General features: G+C 40.5%; 1 protein-coding gene across 1 annotated transcript in view; it reads left to right on the top strand.

The window, feature by feature from the left end:
• The window catches only part of nup214 (nucleoporin 214), a 71425-nt gene that overhangs the window by 41213 nt on the left and 11473 nt on the right, over positions 1-18739 (top strand). The window contains 9 exon segments of the mRNA XM_034192224.1: positions 229-340; positions 2755-2830; positions 10653-10722; positions 10918-11002; positions 13330-13382; positions 13499-15028; positions 16743-16810; positions 16918-17095; positions 17287-17439. Coding sequence (XP_034048115.1) covers positions 229-340; positions 2755-2830; positions 10653-10722; positions 10918-11002; positions 13330-13382; positions 13499-15028; positions 16743-16810; positions 16918-17095; positions 17287-17439 — 2325 coding nt within the window.

The raw sequence follows: 18739 nt of genomic DNA, 5'->3' as shown, positions 1-18739 counted from the left end.
TATCTATCTATCTATCTATCTATCTATCTATCTATCTATCTATCTATCTATCTATCTATCTATCTATCTATCTATCTATCTATCTATCTATATATCTATCTATATATCTATCTATCTATCTATCTATCTATCTATCTATCTATCTATCTATCTATATATATCGCCCTATTTAAATTTTTTTTGTGTGTGTATTTAAAAAAAAAAAACTCCCGTGTGTCTGTGTTGTAGCTACAGTCAGTGCTTCACTGACAGAGTCCACTCTGAAGACTGTTCCTCAGGTCGTCAATGTTCAGGAACTCAAGGATAAAGGTCCTGCTCTACCCATTTCCACTGTCATCAGGTACAACTCTTATAACAAATATTTTTCTCACTTGCTGTCAGAAAGAATTGAAAGAACGGGTTAGATTTTGTAATCTGTATATTTTTTATTTATTTCCTTTTGCTAGCAGCTTCATACTATTAATTTAAGATGAAAAATTAGTTGTGTTGTAGCTTGTTCTAGCTCTTGCCACCGTAGTATGGGTTCTGTCCATGTTTGCATCTGCTCCATAGTACCAGTTTGGTGGGAGCTACTCATTGGTCATGACAGATGTTGTAACCTGTAAAGTCACATCATGCCTGTGTCCTCATCAGTGATGCCGGTAACGCGTTACTCTAATCTAACCACGTTTTTTTGTAACGAGTAATCTAACGCTTTAATCTTTCCAAATGAGTAATCAGATTAAAGTTACTTCTCCAAGTCACTTTGCGTTACTAATATTTTTGCATTGTGGGTCGACAGCAGCATTAAACTTGGTCCGTGGGTAGGAGGTCGGGGCTCGACTGAACTGCCCACTTTAAGCGAGCTGTGAGCTTTTCATCAGCTACGACTCGTCCTCACCTCAAGCGCGGTGACACCAGCACACCTGCACTGAGCTTTACAAAGACATTTTTATGCTTTTTTTTTCTCGTTTATTTAGAATTCTGAGCTGAGCCGCTCCGTATCGTCTTGTTAAAAACAGCTGATCCTCCGCGACGTGTCAACAATTAACACTATTTTCCACTCAAATGCACCTAAACTCTCTTTCTGAGGACCACATGATGTAAAAACACAATAAAACTTTCTTACCTGTAAATCTGGTCATGTTTTCTGCATAAATAAATGTTATCCATTCTTTGTGCTCAAACGCCAAAGCAGGGGCGAATCCAGATGGAATGGGGGCGTGGGGCAGGGATGTGCCCCCCTCCCCCACAACACCCCTAGATTAAAGATCCAGTTTTGAAGCAGTGTTTTTTTTTTTACTACAACTACTAATACTACTTAAAATAATAATAATTTTGACAAGTAAAATGTTTATAGAGAATTTAAATGTTAGAAAAATGTTAGAATTTAATAGTTACATTTATAAACAATGTAGGTTAGAAATTGCAAGTTTTACTGTTACAGTGCTGTCAACAGTTAAATATGAGGTCAAGAAAGATTATTTTACTTTTTATAAAACAAGTATTTATTTTCACTGAAGTCAAGAAAGGGCGACTATAAAGTGAGTTTTGGCAAAACAGGTATCATTGTCATGTTGAGGTGGCAGAGGGTTGTTGTCGGCAGCTGGGGAAAGTAACTAAAAAAGTAACTAGTAATCTAACTTAGTTACTTTACAATTGAGTAATCAGTAAAGTAACTAAGTTACTTTTTCAAGGAGTAATCAGTAATTGGATTACTTTTTCAAAGTAACTGTGGCAACACTGGTCCTCATGGATCAATTTATCAAAAAAACTTCCTTTCATGATGGTTTGTTTCTACATGGCTTTTTCATTCATCTAGAATTATGAAGTTGTTGGCTGCCGTTCTTGGTCTTTTCCATTCCATGGCTAGCTGACAAGAAGTGTGTGAGGACCTCTTTCACTTGATCTGCCTGCAACTCGGCTTGTTTTCTCAACCTCTACCTTCTGGCACTCGTTACATCTTTTCTTGCTTTTCAGTAAAGTTTTTATACTTTTTAAATGATCTTGCCTTTTTTTTTTTTTTTAAAAACTGCCTTGTTTTTATTTTTGTTACCATGTTCTTATTCAAGACAACACAGTAAGTATTCACAATGAAATGAAGCGTGGACTATGAAGCTACAACTGAATCTTTGGTACTTATGCTTTCCTTAACAACCAGTGGAATGACTTTTTTTTTTTCTTTTTTGTCGTCATATATGCGGTTACTTGGGGATACCAAAATGCGCATGCACCTTGCATTGTAAAGGAATGTCGACTACGGCACTCTGATCATGTGGTGCGTTTTTCTCAGAGCACAGTCAAACACATGGGTGCTTCATTCCTGAGGACATCATCAACCGGATGAGGCCCAGGGGATGCTTGCATCTCATCTGGCTACAGCATATCTATTGTGTAATATGTTGTCTCATTTGTTCTTCTAGTCACTAAAGTCACTTTGCTTTCTTTTTAATTTTTCATTCCGTGTATATTCAGTCTACCCCTCTTACATTTTACCCTTTCTGCTGCAGTGTCCTGTTCTCTAATTCTGATGTTTCAGCAGCTTGTCGGTCCCTCCTTCAAGCAATGAAGTCCTGATCACATTAACACACAAGGCAGACAGTGCAGTAAGAACACTGATATTATTATGGGAGCTCGTTCCCATATTCTTCACTGATACACCTACCTGGTCTGTCAGGTGCTGATACTGATATGTGGAGATGAAATGTTGGATTTTAAGGTTGTAGATTAGAGCATTGTTTAATTTTTTTATGCTTTACTTTTTTGTCTATCTAGCTCTTCTGTACCAGATCCAGCAGCTTCTGTGTTTCAGCAAGTCTTGGCAGCAGTGTCTTCCAATCAGGCCAAACGTGTGAGTTTTATCTGTAGCAGTGTGTTGTTGTGTTAACCCGTTAATACAATCCATTTTCTACATCCATTTTCTAAACCTATTTATTCCAGTTAAGGGTCGCGGTGGTCTGGAGCCTATCCCGGCAGTCATTGGGTGAGAGGCAGGGTACATCCTGGACAGGCCGCCACCATGTTCATTCACTCTCACTCACACCTGCTGTCAATTTAGAGTCACCAGTTCACCTAACCTGCATGTCTTTGGAAGTGGGAGGAAGCCTGAGCACCCATAGGGAACCCATGTAAATATGGGAAGAACATGGGAACTTCACACAGAAAGGACCAGATTGGAAACAAACTCAAGATCTTCTGCATTAGTGCTAACCTCTAAGCCGCTGTGGTGCCCACATTTTCTACAATTGGATTAAATTATACAGGTGAAGCCATACATTTAACGTACAATGCATCTGGAAAGTATTCACAACGCTTCACTCCTTCCTCATTTTGTCATGTTACAGCGTTATTCCAAAATGAATTTTTGGAATTTCTGGAATTTTTTTTCCTCAAAATTGTTCATAGAACACCTGTTTGGAACATTCCACAGGTGAACAGGTTAATTGGAAACAGGTGAGTGTCATGATTGGGTATAAAAGGAGCATCCCCAAAAGCAAAGACAGGATGAGGATCAACACTTTGTGAACAACTGCGTGAAAAAAAAAAAAAATAGTCCAGCAGTTCAAGAACAATGTTTCTCAGTGTTCACTTGCAAGGAATTTAGCGATTCCGTCATCTACAGTCCATAATATAATCAGAAGATTCAAAGAATCTGGCTAACTTTCTACACATAAGCGGCAAGGCCGAAAACCAGCATTGAATGCCCATGACCTTCGATCCCTCAGGTGGCACTGCATTAAAAACCGACATCATTTTGTAAAGGCTCTTACCGCGTGGGCTCAGGAACACTTCAGAAAACCATTGTCAGTTAACACAGTTCGTCACTACATCTACAAGTGCAAGTTAAAACTCTACCATGCAAAGCAAAAGCCATACATCAACAACATCCAGAAACACCGCCGGCTTCTCTGGGCCTGAGCTCATTTGAAATGGACAGACGCAAAGTGGAAAAGTGTGCTGTGGTCTGATGAGTGCACATTTCAAATTGTTTTTGGAATTCATGGACTGGGAGGCTTGACCGTCCCTTTGCTTGCTGTCTTTCTCGGATCACGTGCTCTGCAGCAGTGGTTTAGATAGAATCAAAGTCTCTTACCCTCTACTTTCAGCCCAGTTGGGGTAGTGTCGGATCACCTTAAAGGGTCCTTCTTGTCTTGTTTGATCCCACGTCTATTTAACCACCTTAACATAGACCCACTCTCCTGGTTCAACTGTCCTCAGTTGCACTTGGATGTGCTTTCACCTTCTGAAACACAACCTTATGTATTGTATCAAATGTCATAGATAGCAGGTTAGTTCTCTTTCACGTTGTTCAAGTGGTGGACCTTCATATGGCCCTCTGAGATGGGGGATTGGCATTGGTCTCCCTGCTAATGCTTTGTAAGGTGTTAGAAGTAGTAAAAAGTAAAAAGGCAAAGCATCTACCCCATTAATTTTGTATTGACTATCGGCTACAATTTTTTGCAAGCTTGGCTTTTAGTGTACCATTCGCTCTCTCTATGGTGCCCTGTGACATCCAAACTTTTGTTTGGTTCCTAACATTTTTAGAGCAATTTTTATATCAGGTACAAAAGAAGGTCAAATTGTGAAAAAAATTTGGCCACTGATCTGCATCTAGTCTCTTTGTTGGCACTGCTTCAACTCTCCTGATAAATCTGTCAACTACTGCTAAGATATATTTGAATCCCTTTTACACATTCTGTCAGGTCTATACAATCCAGCATTAAATGTCTAAATGGGCCTTCTGGTGGTGTAATGTGTGCAAACACCTTTCTTATGTTGTGATGCACACAAACATCACATTCGTGTAGTGTTCTGTCAACCATACTAGCCAAAAATTGTGACCACCAGACTTTTTGAAGTCATCTTGCGCAATGGTCCTGACCATGTGTATCACGTATAGATGTTGGGAGAACAAAATGCCAGTGTGTGTTTTGCATTTTGTGATGGCCCCCTCTTGTGTAAATTTAGCAGCGCCTTTCTTTAGCTGTATAGGATGTGCATATTGAGCTGTTGTTAATGACGCTAAATTGGTTAGAGGTTCACAATCGTCAGCCATTAGTGGTACTAAACAAGTAGCTGTGGCTATACGTTTTGCAGGTTCTTCTGCTAAATTGTTTCCCTTAGCTATCAGAGAATTAATTTTTTGATGAGCGGTGCATTTAATAATAGCTAGTGCTTTTGGTATGTGTATTACGTCTAACAGAGCTGAGATGGTTTCTCCATGAGTTACTGGGGTGCCATCTGCTCTCAGACATCCTCGTTGTTTCCAATTGGCATCATGTATATGGCAGACTGCTTAAGTTTTAATTTCTGCAAATTGTGCTGAGGAAGGTTGAGGTAGTTTCACAACCTGTACTTCAGTAAAGTTATCATCAGGATGCAATTGTTTGATAGCTTTCGCTGCTACATCCATAAAACAGGAACCATATCCAGACAGTGTAAGCTGTGCGGCTATAGGCTGATTATATAAATCTTGTCGTCTCAACAACACATCAGTTGACTGGACACAGTCATGTGGTGATCCTTCAAGTGTCACCATTCGTGCGGCTGGATTAATTGTGTTATGTCGGTGAATTGTGAGTTCCAGGGCTGAAAGGATTACCTCATAAGCAGTCCTGCTTTCTTGTGTTAAAACAAATCTAGGCCTGGTAATTAAGGAATCCCAGGCAAAGGCAGCTGCTGCCAATCCCTGACAACAGCGAGGAAGCCCCGTCTCAATATTATCCACTTTGCTTCTGTAATATGCTAATGTTTGCTTATTCGTGGGAGTGTCCTGCATTAAAACTGCACACACATGTCCTGTTTCAAGGTCTGAAAGGCTCCTTCAGCTTTGGCAGTCCACTGCAACTCAGCTGAACCATTAATTTGACCTGCAGCTCGAACCAGGCCACGTAACGGGACGGTTTTGATTGCATAATCACAGATCCACGGTCAGCTAATGCCGTGTTTACACATAGGCAGGACGCATTACAAAAGTCATATTTACGTCATTCTTGGCGCATTCCTGACATTCTTAATGTGACTTAACACATCTGAATACGTTTCTTAATGGTGTGTATTGGTGTGTGATATTCGTGATTTTCGTGGAGCATGTTTTTGGCTGTCAGAAAATCTTCCACGAATGTCGTGCACCACCCTCAATTCACCTCATGTCGTGGAGGTCGCAACTGAGCGTGTTGATCCGTCTTAGTGGTGAACCTTAATACAGAGTGACAGCATTCTTCTCCGACGTGCACACAATTAAACCCTGCTGCACCGCATTCAGTTTCATTGCTGCAGTATGCTGAAGAAGGACAGTGACGCCAAGACGGCTAAAAGTTTCGTTCTAATGCTCATCAGCGCGCTCCTGCATTTGTTCCACCTGCTGCTGCTGCTGTGCCTGATATTTGGGAAAACAAGCGAGACGAGAGCCGCGTGTAGCCACACATCTGGCTCTCTTCTTGTCCTCCTCACACCATGACACAGAGCCCAACTAAGCATGCAGTCACAAAGTTCTTCTGCTGTGGATTTTGAGGAGCAAACTGGGGTGATCTGAATTGTTCAGCAGCTGATGTGTGTGTGTGTGTGTGTGTGTGTGTGTGTGTGTGTGTGTGTGTGTGTGTGTGTGTGTGTGTGTGTGTGTGTGTGTGTGTGTGTGTGTGTGTGTGTGTGTGTGTGTGTGTGTGGGGGGTGACAATTCGCCTCATTCACAACGTGACAGAACGTAACGATGCGCTGTTCCGCACAATAGCGCAATTGCCATTAATTGTAATGCGTGGTAACAGGTTGCAGCAGTTCCTGAGGACACCTGACGCCTCTGCCCCGAATCATCGCATTCGTGATCAGCGGCCAAGAATGTATACTTCTTGGCATGCGTGAGCTGTTGTCGTTATGTGTAAATGCAGCATAAAGCCAACCATTCCCAGGAACAACAACATCTGCCTGACTGTCTGTTGCTTGGGAATTTTGGATATTGCCTCAATTTGTGAGGGAGCAATAACTTGTTTATTGCCACACAACTGTCTGCCCAAGTATTCAACTTGTGACCAACAGACTGTAATTTATCTTTGCTCACCTTATGTCCCTCTTTGCCAAGGCTAACAGGACTGAAAGAATCTTCTTCCACATTGAATTTTGGTAGTGCTATAAATTAGTAGGTCACCTACATATTTCTAGCACTGTACTTGTCATTTCTGGGTCATTTGCCAATACTTCATTGAATATTGAAGGGCTTTCAACATAATCATGTGCCAGACGTGTGTAACTGTACTGCTGTCCTTGATAAGTGAATGTAAACACATACTGAGAATCTGGATGTAGTGGCACACTAAAAAATGCTGAGCATATGTCGATGACTGTGTACCAGCAGGCATTAGGAGGAATATTTGAAAGCAATGTCTATGGGTCTGGGTTTACTGGGGTCTCAGCATCCACTATAGAATTGATGGTGCGTAAATCATGCAGCTGTCTATAATCTTCTGAATTTGGCTTTTTGGTTGGAAAAATTGGTGTATTACAAGGGTTTTTTTTGTTGCTTTTAAAACATCTGCTGCTACCAAGCACTTTTTATGTGCTTTTAGTGGATATTACCTTTGGCATGACAACACAACACCAGTTTCTACTTTGACATGGATCAGCCGGGATAACCTGGGACCACCAATCAGCTCCTTCACAACATGCCAAGAACATGTTTTAAGACCAGAGGAAACAGAGCCTTCTATGTAGCTGCTCCTAAGCTGTGGAACAGCCTTCCTTTTAATATTAGATCTGCATCTTCCTTAAATGATTTTAAGTCATTATTGAAGACCCATCTTTTTGCGCAGGCCTTCAACACTTAAGCAGAGCTGTACTTTTGTTTTAAACTTTTATTGTATTTATTAGTGTTTGGCTCTTGTATTTTCTATTTTTGTATTTTTATACCCTTTTATTTTGTATCTGTGAAGCACTTTGGGCAGCTTTGGTTGCTGTAAATGTGCTATATAAATAAATAAATTTGACTTTGACTTTAACCTAACAAATCCTACATCTGTTTTGTGTTTTGACCACAACTCATGGTATCTGTTGTAACAATTTTTTGTGATCTTCTGACAATAACAGTTGAATAGGGGGACTTTGACTTAATAACACTAGTTTTCCTATTCCCTTATCAAACATTTTCAGTGATATTTTCAAATATTGTCCACCAGGGGAGGTGCTGACATGTGAGTTCAGAGTAGGCGGCCATGTTGACCCTTGCAAAGCTGTTTTATATATATATATATTATATATATCATGGGTCCCAAGTCCATTAGTCACCACAAGCGTGACATGGGAGGCGGAGTCAGGCACTTAAGTTGAAACCAGAACTTTAAATGCATTCCATTGATGTGCCAAATCCAACCCAGCTGGCCACCTGATCCAATACACTGCAGGTTGAATGAGAGTAGGCGACTGTCCATAGTCTTTCAGTTCAGGGATGCGTTCTTTCATAAAGTTCAGCTCAAGGCCTTTGTGGGTGCAGGTGATGGTAGCCTTCAGTGGACATGGTGTCACAGACCCCTGCAGTGTCTTTGCTTGAGCCGGTGGCTGGGGTCCTGTCTGGCCCCTGCTGCATGGCTGCTGTCGTTGGCTGCATCACTCTCTGTCGCTGGACTCTCTGGCCACAGTTCCCTTCTTTTTTTTCTTTTCTTTTTTCCTTTCACTGCGGGCCTGGTTGTAAACATACTTTCTGCTTTGTTTTCTGCTCTCAGCAGAGGGCGCTGTCCTGCCAGTTCTGGTGTCACATGAGATGTACGTATATGGGGGCCAGTTATCTCTATTCAAGACAGCATTGGTTTAGTATCAAACACGTCTGGCTGCATTTCTTGAACCACATTAGCACCTCTGTCTTTTGGTACTTATTAATACTACTATTTTTCCTACGGTTATCATTAGTTTAACCTGTGGTACTCGGTGAGGATTGTATCTTGGAGTTTGGCTTCAGCTGAAGTTTTTGGTGACATGTTCAAATTTGCCAGTCTCCATTGTTCTCATTGTTATAGCCAAACGAGGAACTATGGCCCCTTTAATTTGACCTGCCTTCCGGGTTCCCCAAAACCTGACACAACTTTATTACAGTGATTGAATCTGTGCACAGAGGTTCTAGTATTACTGTCATTGTGCTGGGATTTCCCATATTTTGTATAAGTTGCTCCCAAGGTAAAAAAGGAAATTCCTCTTTAGTCTGAGCTAGATTTAATTTTTTTGTAATTTGCCACAGCTTTAGATTTATTTCTTGTGTTTTCCAATGTTCTTTGCCTTCCTTGTAACGCATAAGACTTCCTCTCCCAACGCTCATAAGTTACCTTATATCATTCACTACTTGTTCCATACATGACCTACTGTGTTGAAGTTTGGGGAACCACCTACAAAACTAATACAAATCCAATATTTTTACTTCAAAAGAAAGCTATAAGAATTATTAGTAAGAAACCATATTGTGAGCCAAGAAATCCATTGTTTGTCCGTTTGAATATTTTAAAATTTTGGGGTTTGATTGATTTTATCATAATACAAATTATATTTCAAGTAAAAAATAAACTTTTCCCACAACATGTCCAGGACCTGTTTAAAATGAGGGACTTCAGTTATAATTTGCAAGGAACATTATTATTTCAGAAATCAAAGATATGAACTACTGTAAAAAGTCATTGTGTTTCTGTTAAATGTTTGGAATCATTGCCTGGATAACATAAAATCACTTGGTAATTTGGTTGGCTTTAAAAGGCTCTTCAAAAATGACTAGATTACGTGCTATAACATTTTAATTTACGTTTATTGATTTTGTTTTGTTTTTGGTGCACTGCTATTTGCATGTTTGTGTTTTTGACATTTTAGTTCAAGGATCAATTTATACTTTGTATTAGTTATCATTGGTATATGTATAATTTTACATACATATGTATCATTTTTATTTTTGGTTAAAGGGGTGGCCGTTCACAAGCTTTTGCTTCTGCCTACACCCTTTCGGGCGGATGGGTGCGCTGTTGGATTATTTTCTTTCTTTGTAAGTTTCTTGTTTTGGATCTGCGTGTGCTGAATAAATTCATTCATTCAGTATATGTTCATTCCAGCCACAAATGTGTTCCGATACCATGACTTTCTATGTCCCCCTGACTTTCAGTATGATCAAGGGTTAATACTTCATCTTCACCATCTAATATTTGTTCATCGTCCATCAAACTCTTATTTTCTTTTACTATGATATGATTTGTTTGTTCACTTATTTATTTATCAATTTATTTTTTAATTTGATACTATTATTATTTTCTATGTAACCTACTTATTTATTATTTATATATTTAAGGTTATCTTTTTTTAGCGTTTGTGTGAGTGTGCGTGTTTCCGTGCACAATGTCCTGACTCCTCCATGATGGAGATGTCCGGGGTGTCAGCTGTCTGAACCTGCCCTGAATTACCCTTTGTTTTCTCAGCGTGCGTATAGGTGCGTGCATGTATTCTCCCTCTTTGCACCTCTGCATCGTTCCAATTTCACTATATGTGCTGCTGGAGTAACACACAACCCAGCCATCCTCTGACATTTGCACATCACCATGACAAGCCCGCTATCAGCACGTCATCTGTCCTCAGAAAAAAAAAATGACATCACACAACGAATATTGTATTTTTCTCATGTAATGGACATTTATTGTTGTTATTTGAAATTATTCCCACAGAATCCTTCCCAGGGTATCTCGAAGGTACCTTTTGAAAGTATATCTTCTACACAACCAAGCTTTGTTTTTGGTAAGTTTAATGTTAAGTGCACATTTTCGGTTTACCTCTTGCCCAGAAAATAAAGTTGTGTTCTGGATGTTTGCTTATGACAATTGGAAGGCAGCATCGTGGGTTTTCTTTTTGTTAGTTCTTTATTTCAAAATGTGGCAATGCTCTTTTAAAAAATTGCTTGAGTTCAAACAGTGTTGTTTCTTTGACTTTCAGGTGACTCTTCCAAAGCCGATGCATCTGTGATTCCTGCTACTTCAGTGGAGCAAAGCAACAGCAAAAGTTTCTCCTTTTCTTCACCGTGAGTCAGTTCACTTCTTTGAATGGGTATTCTGAAACACTCAGTGCAGTTACAGGGATTTCCATCAAAGGGCCGTATATGACATTAATGCAGAGCCAATGAAAATCTAAAAACAAAAAAAGTGTGTGTGTGGGGGGGTGTCTTATTGGACCATTGATTATGATATGCAGCGTGACCAGTCAGCTGCTTCTGTTTGCTGTTGTTGCGAGTGGTGTAATGTCCTGGTTTTGTGAGCTTTACCTGAGACCCTACATTATGGATTACACTGAATTTTTATCGGCACACTTCCAAAGGGTCACGGTGCCCGTGGGTCCTGTCCGGCCATGGAGAAGCTGCCCCATCTAATGGAATTAAGTTGTAATGCGTGGACAGGCTGTGCACGCACGCTGGAGGTGTCCTTTTCGTAGTCCTCTGTGTCCGAATTTATTGTATTTTTCTCTTTTTATTTATTTATGTATTTTTCTGAGGAGCACTGTGGAAATAAATCTAATGCTGTCGCTGCCTGCAATGGATGCCTTGCACGTATCGACAGCAGACTACAATGTGGACGAGGTGCTCTGGATTTATTATTTTTGTTTTCATTGTCTGTGTCCTGAATGTCATCAGACATGTAAGTTTTCTGTGGAAACGTGGATTTCCACTTTTTGAAAATTTCCCCACAAAATCAGATTTTTGCTTCTATCACGCCAATCCGTGGACTGTTCTGCGGCTCCGCCGTGAATGACCGCCTTTGCAGTCATGTCCTTGACATTTTTCTACAGTATGAACCACGGAATAATTGCAAAGATTACATCATTGTGATTTTTTGTTTTTTTTTTTTTTGGTCACGGTGTCTTCATTTAAAGTCTGCAAAAAATCAGTCTGTTTGGAAGAAACGCCGCAGCTCCGCTCAAGCAGACAAAAACAACAAAACAAAAAAAGCTTCTGAGTGTGTGTGCTGATAATCAATCTCTCTCTCTCTCTCTCTCTCTCTCTCTCTGCGACATTATAAACTATAAAGATCAGTTTTGCACTTTTTTCTGTCTTCTGTATTTTTCATGTTTTTGACAAAGGCATTTTTTTTATTCACTGATTCTGTTCATGTTCAGTTCTTTGTAAAAATTCATGTGTTTTGCCCAAGTCGATGGTTGTAAACTGATGGAAAACATGAAACTGTGTTGATTCAGGTCTCCTTTTGGCTCAGTAATATATCTTAGTTCAATCTAGGCTGTTTCAGTCTCATAGATACATGATAAAGCAGCACTGGCATACAATTTTAAAAATGATTATTTTACCTCATATCGAGAACCTCATTGTGTTGAATCTACACAGCTATGAATGACGGATTTATTCTGCTATTGAATATTAGTTGAAATAAGTTTAATTGAATATTGTTCAGTCAGTTCACAGTGCATCCATGCAGTTTCAAATTAATTGTGCCCTAGCTGTGCCTTGACATCAGTGTCATGAATGGAAAGTTGTTGGAATGGAATTTCCAACATTTTCTTTCCTGCTAACCCGACCCTTACTCTATATAATTGTGAGCAAATATGACTTTCTTTGTTCTATTCATCCCTAAAATTGTGATTAAAATGCACCATTTGGTGCCTCCTTTTTAAAACATTGTCTACTCTTCACATAAACACTAGCAATCCATCAACAGTTTCACATTTTTTGACTTCACCCTACTTGCGTGTCTGATATGTTGGCTGCATTAGAAAAGAGCACCAATGGTTAGTGAGTGAAGTACAGTCTTGTTCAACAGAACAAATTGCTGTTTTCTTACTTGTCTCCACCTTGTGTTTCCTTAAAATCTTGGACACAATTGCAGAAGGGTTTCAATAAAAAGGTAGACAGGCCTCTCACCAGGATTTTTTCACAGCATAGGGGGAACTTGGCGGGGCATAGCTGTGCGACGAGCATTGCAGGCGCGAATATTATAGGCGGCTCTGGGGGGCGTCACCCCAACCACCCCCCAAAAAATTGGAAATTTATAAACACTGTTTCCTGCATTTTGAGACACTTTGTGTTGCTAACTGAGACGTTAAATAATGTGTGACATGTCCTTTAAAAAAGGAAGGGAAAAAAGCCCCCCCCCCCCAATGCTGGTTAAATCATAGCATAGGGGCCCAAATCACAGCGTAGGAGGTCCGAATTACAGCATAGGGGCCCCCTATGCTCAACTCCGCTGGTGAGAACTGGTATGTGGTGACTCTAAAAAAATATTTGAGTCAGATTTGGGTTTTTTGTTTGTTTTTGTTTTTTTTTCTTTAATCCCTGCAGTTAACATCCTTTATATTGTTGTCATTATTATTAAACCCCACACTTTATCTTATTGTCTTTTATAGGACCCCGAACTTTAGTTTTACTTCAGTTGCACAGGGAGCTGGAACATCTCAAGGTAAAACGATACTACAGCTTGATGTAATGGCTATAATTATCTGTCCAGATTAAAATCACTTGCCCTCATCATTTGCTTTCTTCTCTGTCTTTCCCAAACAAACTGAAATTTTCCAGTGAAGGATGTGAATAAATTCTCTTTTGGTGGAAGTGGAAAGATGGTGTTTGGCCAGACAGCAGACCAGCCTTTCTCCTTTGTTCCAAAGTCTGGCTCCTCTGGTCAAAGTACAGGGTCTTTCACCCTGTCTACAAACTCATCAGCAGATGCAGCCAGGCCCTCCAGCAGCACAGCTGCTCTACGGATAGAGCCACAGCCTTCTAAAGCTGTTGGAGGAGAGACTCTGGGCAGTTTCTCTGGACTACGTGTTAGCCAGGGAGAAGAAGTCAAAGATCTCTCCACCAAAGTACCTGCTGATTCATTTAGCTTTAGTGATAGTGGACTTAGTGTAAACAAAGGGTCGGCCCAGTTTACCTTTCGTGTTGCCCCACAGAAGCCTGTGGAAGATTCTACAACTGCAGACTTGAGCAAGGAGGCGTCGTCAGATAGTTTGTTTAAACCCCCAGAATCAAACGCGCAGCTGGCCTTCTCTGTCCCACAGTCTAACTCGAACGTGTCAGGCTCGCGTACATCTTTCAGTAGTCTCCTTGCAGCCCCGTCAGACTCTGCAGAGGAATCAAAAACTCCAGTACATCCGTCAGAACCCACACCTCCACCCGAACCGGAACCTGCCACTGAACCAGCTGTAGGTATTAATAACCCCTCAGTATTACCTGATCTTCCAACAGTTACAAATGTTGGTGAAACCACAGTAACCGCAGTTAGAGTTTCAACAGTTTCAGCTTCTTTGGCAAAAGCTGCTCCCAATGTAGAACCTTCCTCTGCCATCCCCCCACCAGCTGAAACAACTGCTCCAACGACATCCAGTGCTGCACCTGCAACAGAACCAACATCAGACATCATAACGGCCACTGCTTCTGTGCCCGCCTCAGCCTCTACAACTCCTTCTGTTGAAACTGCCTCACAGGCGCCCTCACCAGCTTTCCAGGTGGCAACATTTGACAAACCAGGTTCCATTTTCACTCAGCCTGCAACTGTAACAACAGATAGCAGTAGCATTAGTGTCACACCAGTTATCAACACAGTTGCCCCCTTAGGTACCACAACCACCCCAACGACTGTTAACAGTACAACCACTGCTGCTAACACTGTGTTTGGACAACCTGCTGTAGCTCCTGCTTCCTCAGCCCCAGCCCCTACAGGATTTGGTTCAGCAGGATTTGGCACACCCACTGGAAGTAGTTTTGGCAAGTCAGTTTTTGGTCAGGTGGGTGGCTTTGGCCAACCTAACAGCAACACTGGAACTGCCAGCGGCTTTTCTTTTGGTCAGTCAGTATTTGGAGGAAGTTCTGGCAGTACCACTACAGGAGGAGGAAATATTTTTGGAGCATCTACGCCAAACAATGCCAGTTCCTTCTCTTTTGGCACAAGCAGTGCCAATACAGCCTGCACCACTAGCACTAGTCTGTTTGGACAAAATGCAGCTCCAGCGTTTGGACAGCAAGGTTCTGTATTTGGCCAAAATTCTGTGTTTGGAAGTAAGACGACCACGTCCTCATCTACAGGATTCAGCTTTGGGCAGCCCTCAGGTGAGTGTCGACCTGTGTGCGCATGCAGTTAATATTTTATTAAATCATTTGGTGTACTCTCCAACAGTTAGACATACATTGTTGTATTTATTTATAAGGTGCCACTGTAGTTGTTTAGAAATGCTGTACACCAACAGCATTTCCTGTATGTTCGTTTTATGAATTGTTCTGTAATTTATGTCTGTAGCATGGCCCAAGCAGAGGGTCACCCCTTTGAGCCTGGTCTGCTTGGGGTTTCTTCCTCAGAGGGAGCTTTTCCTTACCACTGTTGCTCTGGGAGTTAGTAAGGTTAGACCTTACTTGTGTGACGCGCCTTGAGGCAGTTCTGCTGTGATTTGGTGCTACATAAATTAAAATAAATTGAATTTGAAAAATAGTTGTTTCTTCTACTACTACTACTTCTTCTACTGCTACTACTTCTTCTACTGCTACTACTACCAGCACACTGTAAAACTCAATGAGTTAGTTGAACTCAAGCCATTTGAGGAAACCGACTGCCTTAAACCATTTGAGTTTGCCAACTTAAATAAAATAATTTTCAAAAATTTAATTGTTAAAGTTTTAGTAACTTAATTTATAGTTATTTAAACTTATGTAAAAAAACCCAGGGTTCTGGCCTTGTGACCAGAGAATTCTTTTGAGCTGTTTGGAGTGAGGTTTACTAACTACATATGCACAGCGACACCTGCTGGCCTCTGTTACATAAACTGAATTAAAATGAGTGAATGGAATGCACTGGAAATACGTACATCACCAACACTTAAATGCCCCAAAACTTTAAATGCACTTAAAGGAATTGAGTTGTTATGACAACAGTTCATTTTTGAATTAGTTTAATTCATGGAAATGAGTTACTATAACTTTTTTTAAAGTTTGAGTTACATTAACTTAATTATTGTATTAAAATAGAGTGTTCGGTTTACCAGTGCAGTGATACAGTATTTTACTCTGCACTGGCTGTGGCTTTCAGTTTAGACTGCGAGATGAGAATGGCCAGTGTTGTTGGATTTGATTAGAACCTTTGTGGTAATATTTCTGCAGTCTGGCATAGCCGGACTAATTCTCAAGTGAAAGTTATTTGCAAGAACAATAATCAGTATAATTTAATGCTTTCAGAATAGCCTGGTTACGATTTATGCATTTGGCAGGTTTTTTTTTTATCCCAAGTGACATGGAGTTGGTCTGCGGACATTTACAAACATGATGGTGAGAGCAGTTATGTCCATAAGTATTTGGACAGCAAGGGGGATTTTCACACAAGAATATAGATCAGATTTAGGCTTTGGACTCCCATGTGCCTTCTGGCAAACTGTAACTGAATTTTTCACATCTATTTAAGCATGTCCTTATCTATGTCACGTGACCATGAAGCTGTGTAAACAGTGATGCCAGAGACTAGAGTTGTATTGTGCACGGGTTGTCCAATCAAAGCCACAGAAGCATAAAACTCCTTCAGAGTTGTTTGGGTGTTTTGGTGGCTTCCCTCATTTGTCTCATTCATGCATGGTCACAGTTTTTGAGAACTACCTACTCCAAAAAGGTTTGCCACAGTTTGTATTTCTTGATTTCATTTGGAGTGCTTTTGCACGGCAGCATAGTAGGAGTTTCATATGTACTTGGTTAGCAATGAGTATAAATTTGGGTGGGTGCACCAGCTAAATCTCTTGCGCTACTGCAGACTTAACTGTAACCTTCCCTGCTCTTGTTCTTCCAGTTTTTGGCTGTTCCTCTGCTGCTCCTGTGTTTGCCCAGCAGCCTAATAGTGGGAGCCTGTTTGGACAGGTAGTGTACACTCTCTGATTCCTTTGCTGACATAAACATATTACCCTGAAATTATACTTTACCTCATTTTTCTGATTACATTGCATAAAAAACTATTTGTCTGTCAGCAGCAGCCGTCAGCTAGCGGGAATGTGTTTGGTTCAAGTTCAACCAATACAGCCAACTCGTCCAGTGCTGGAGGGTTCTTCAGTGGCCTCGGAGGCAAACCCAATGAAGAAGCTGCCAACAAGAACCCATTTGGCACCACTGCCTCCCCTGGAGCCTTTGGGCAGTCTGCTCAGACAGGTAGCCAAGGATGTTATGAAAGAGACCAGGCTTGTACTGTCATAGCTCAGTATTTATTATACATCAGCACTCTGGCTGTAGCTGTAGATTCTAACATACAAGTTTGCTGAAATTAGAGATGAGCTAATGTCTGTTCACATTACTACGAGAAACACACCCTCATTTTACAGTGCTTCAAAATTCTCATCTAGGTACCAACAGTCTGTTTGGGAGCAGCGGTGCAAAGACTTTTGGCTTTGGACAGTCTTCCTTTGGGGACCAGAAACCCAGTGGAACCTTCAGCACTGGAGGTGGCAGTGTTGCTTCTCAAGGCTTTGGCTCGTTCTCTACTCCAACAAAACCAGGTGCAGCTTTCCACTTGTAGTGATTAAAGGAATTCCTTGTACATCACAGTGCTGACATTTTCAAACTAGATATAACTGGAGTTTTTTCACTGGACTGTACCACTTTGTGTGTGTATATAGTATACAGAACATTATGCTTGGTATCTGCCTCTGTGTGTGGAGAAGTACATGGTAGACACTTGAGTGAAAGAGTTAGTGTCTGTGAATGGGACATACATACATCCTTGCTATGTTGGTGATAGATAATCTGACATGATGGTGACGGTCTAGAAATTGGGGAGGTGATGGTCTAGTGGTTAAGCGTTGGGGCTTGAGACCAGAGGATCCTCGGTTCAAATCCCAGCCTGACTAGAAAATCACTAAGGGCCCTTTGACAAGGTCCTTAATATATTGTATTTCATTTACCATTTCAAATATACAAAATAAAGATTTTTATTATCATTCTAATTTTGTATTATATGGTTGTAATTCACAAAATTCCAGTTGCACCACTAAAATATGAAAGTCTGAGAAAAAATAAAAAACATTGTCTAGATTATTTTTATAGCTATCTGAATGATAAAAAATGTTTTTATGATGAAATGAGTGGTAAAATGCATGTACCAAAGTTGGCACATTTGGCTAAGATTTGGCACACTTGTGCCAAATGGAGCCATTTCATATAAAAACACCTACAGTATCAACATACTTTGTCCCAAAGACATAAAACTTGTCACACTTGTTGTTGACATCATGAATAACAAGTGGTGTGAATTTCAAATGCACAGTATAATGTAAACTCAACCAATGACATGAATAAAGTAGGTTTTTTATTTTCGAGAGAAAAAAAAACATAAAACTTTGTCAAATTTAAGCTGCCATTGTTTGATTTGTGCAATAGTTAAAGTGTTAAGGTGGATATAACAAGAAACTAGAAGAACTGTACTTTAAAATGAGGCATATTGCAATCCTGTGAGGTGTAAGATGTTATTTTTATGAGCTTTGGCACTTGGGTAGGTCCAACTTTTGTGCACAAGCCGAAAATAGGTGGGTGGTAAGGGGTTTAATTAATCACCTAGTTGCTCCCGCCATATAGTGGGCACCTTGCGTGGCAGCAGCCTGACATTTACCATTCATTTACCATTTAAAATATCAGTAATGTCTGCAAAATTACAGAAAATTAATTCCTCTTTTAACAGAGACTATTGTAACAGAATTTAAATCCCAGATCTGAATCAAGGTGATCTTGCAGGAGAACTGAGCTCTGGTGACACCCGAGCTTGTAAAGCTATGAACTCAGTCCCATCAGTAAATTCCGTGT

The sequence above is a fragment of the Thalassophryne amazonica genome, chromosome 17, assembly GCF_902500255.1.
Source record: "Thalassophryne amazonica chromosome 17, fThaAma1.1, whole genome shotgun sequence".
NCBI classification, from domain to species: Eukaryota; Metazoa; Chordata; class Actinopteri; order Batrachoidiformes; family Batrachoididae; genus Thalassophryne; species Thalassophryne amazonica.
Note: the sequence above shows the minus strand (reverse complement) of the source record. Positions and strands in the feature narration are given on the sequence as shown.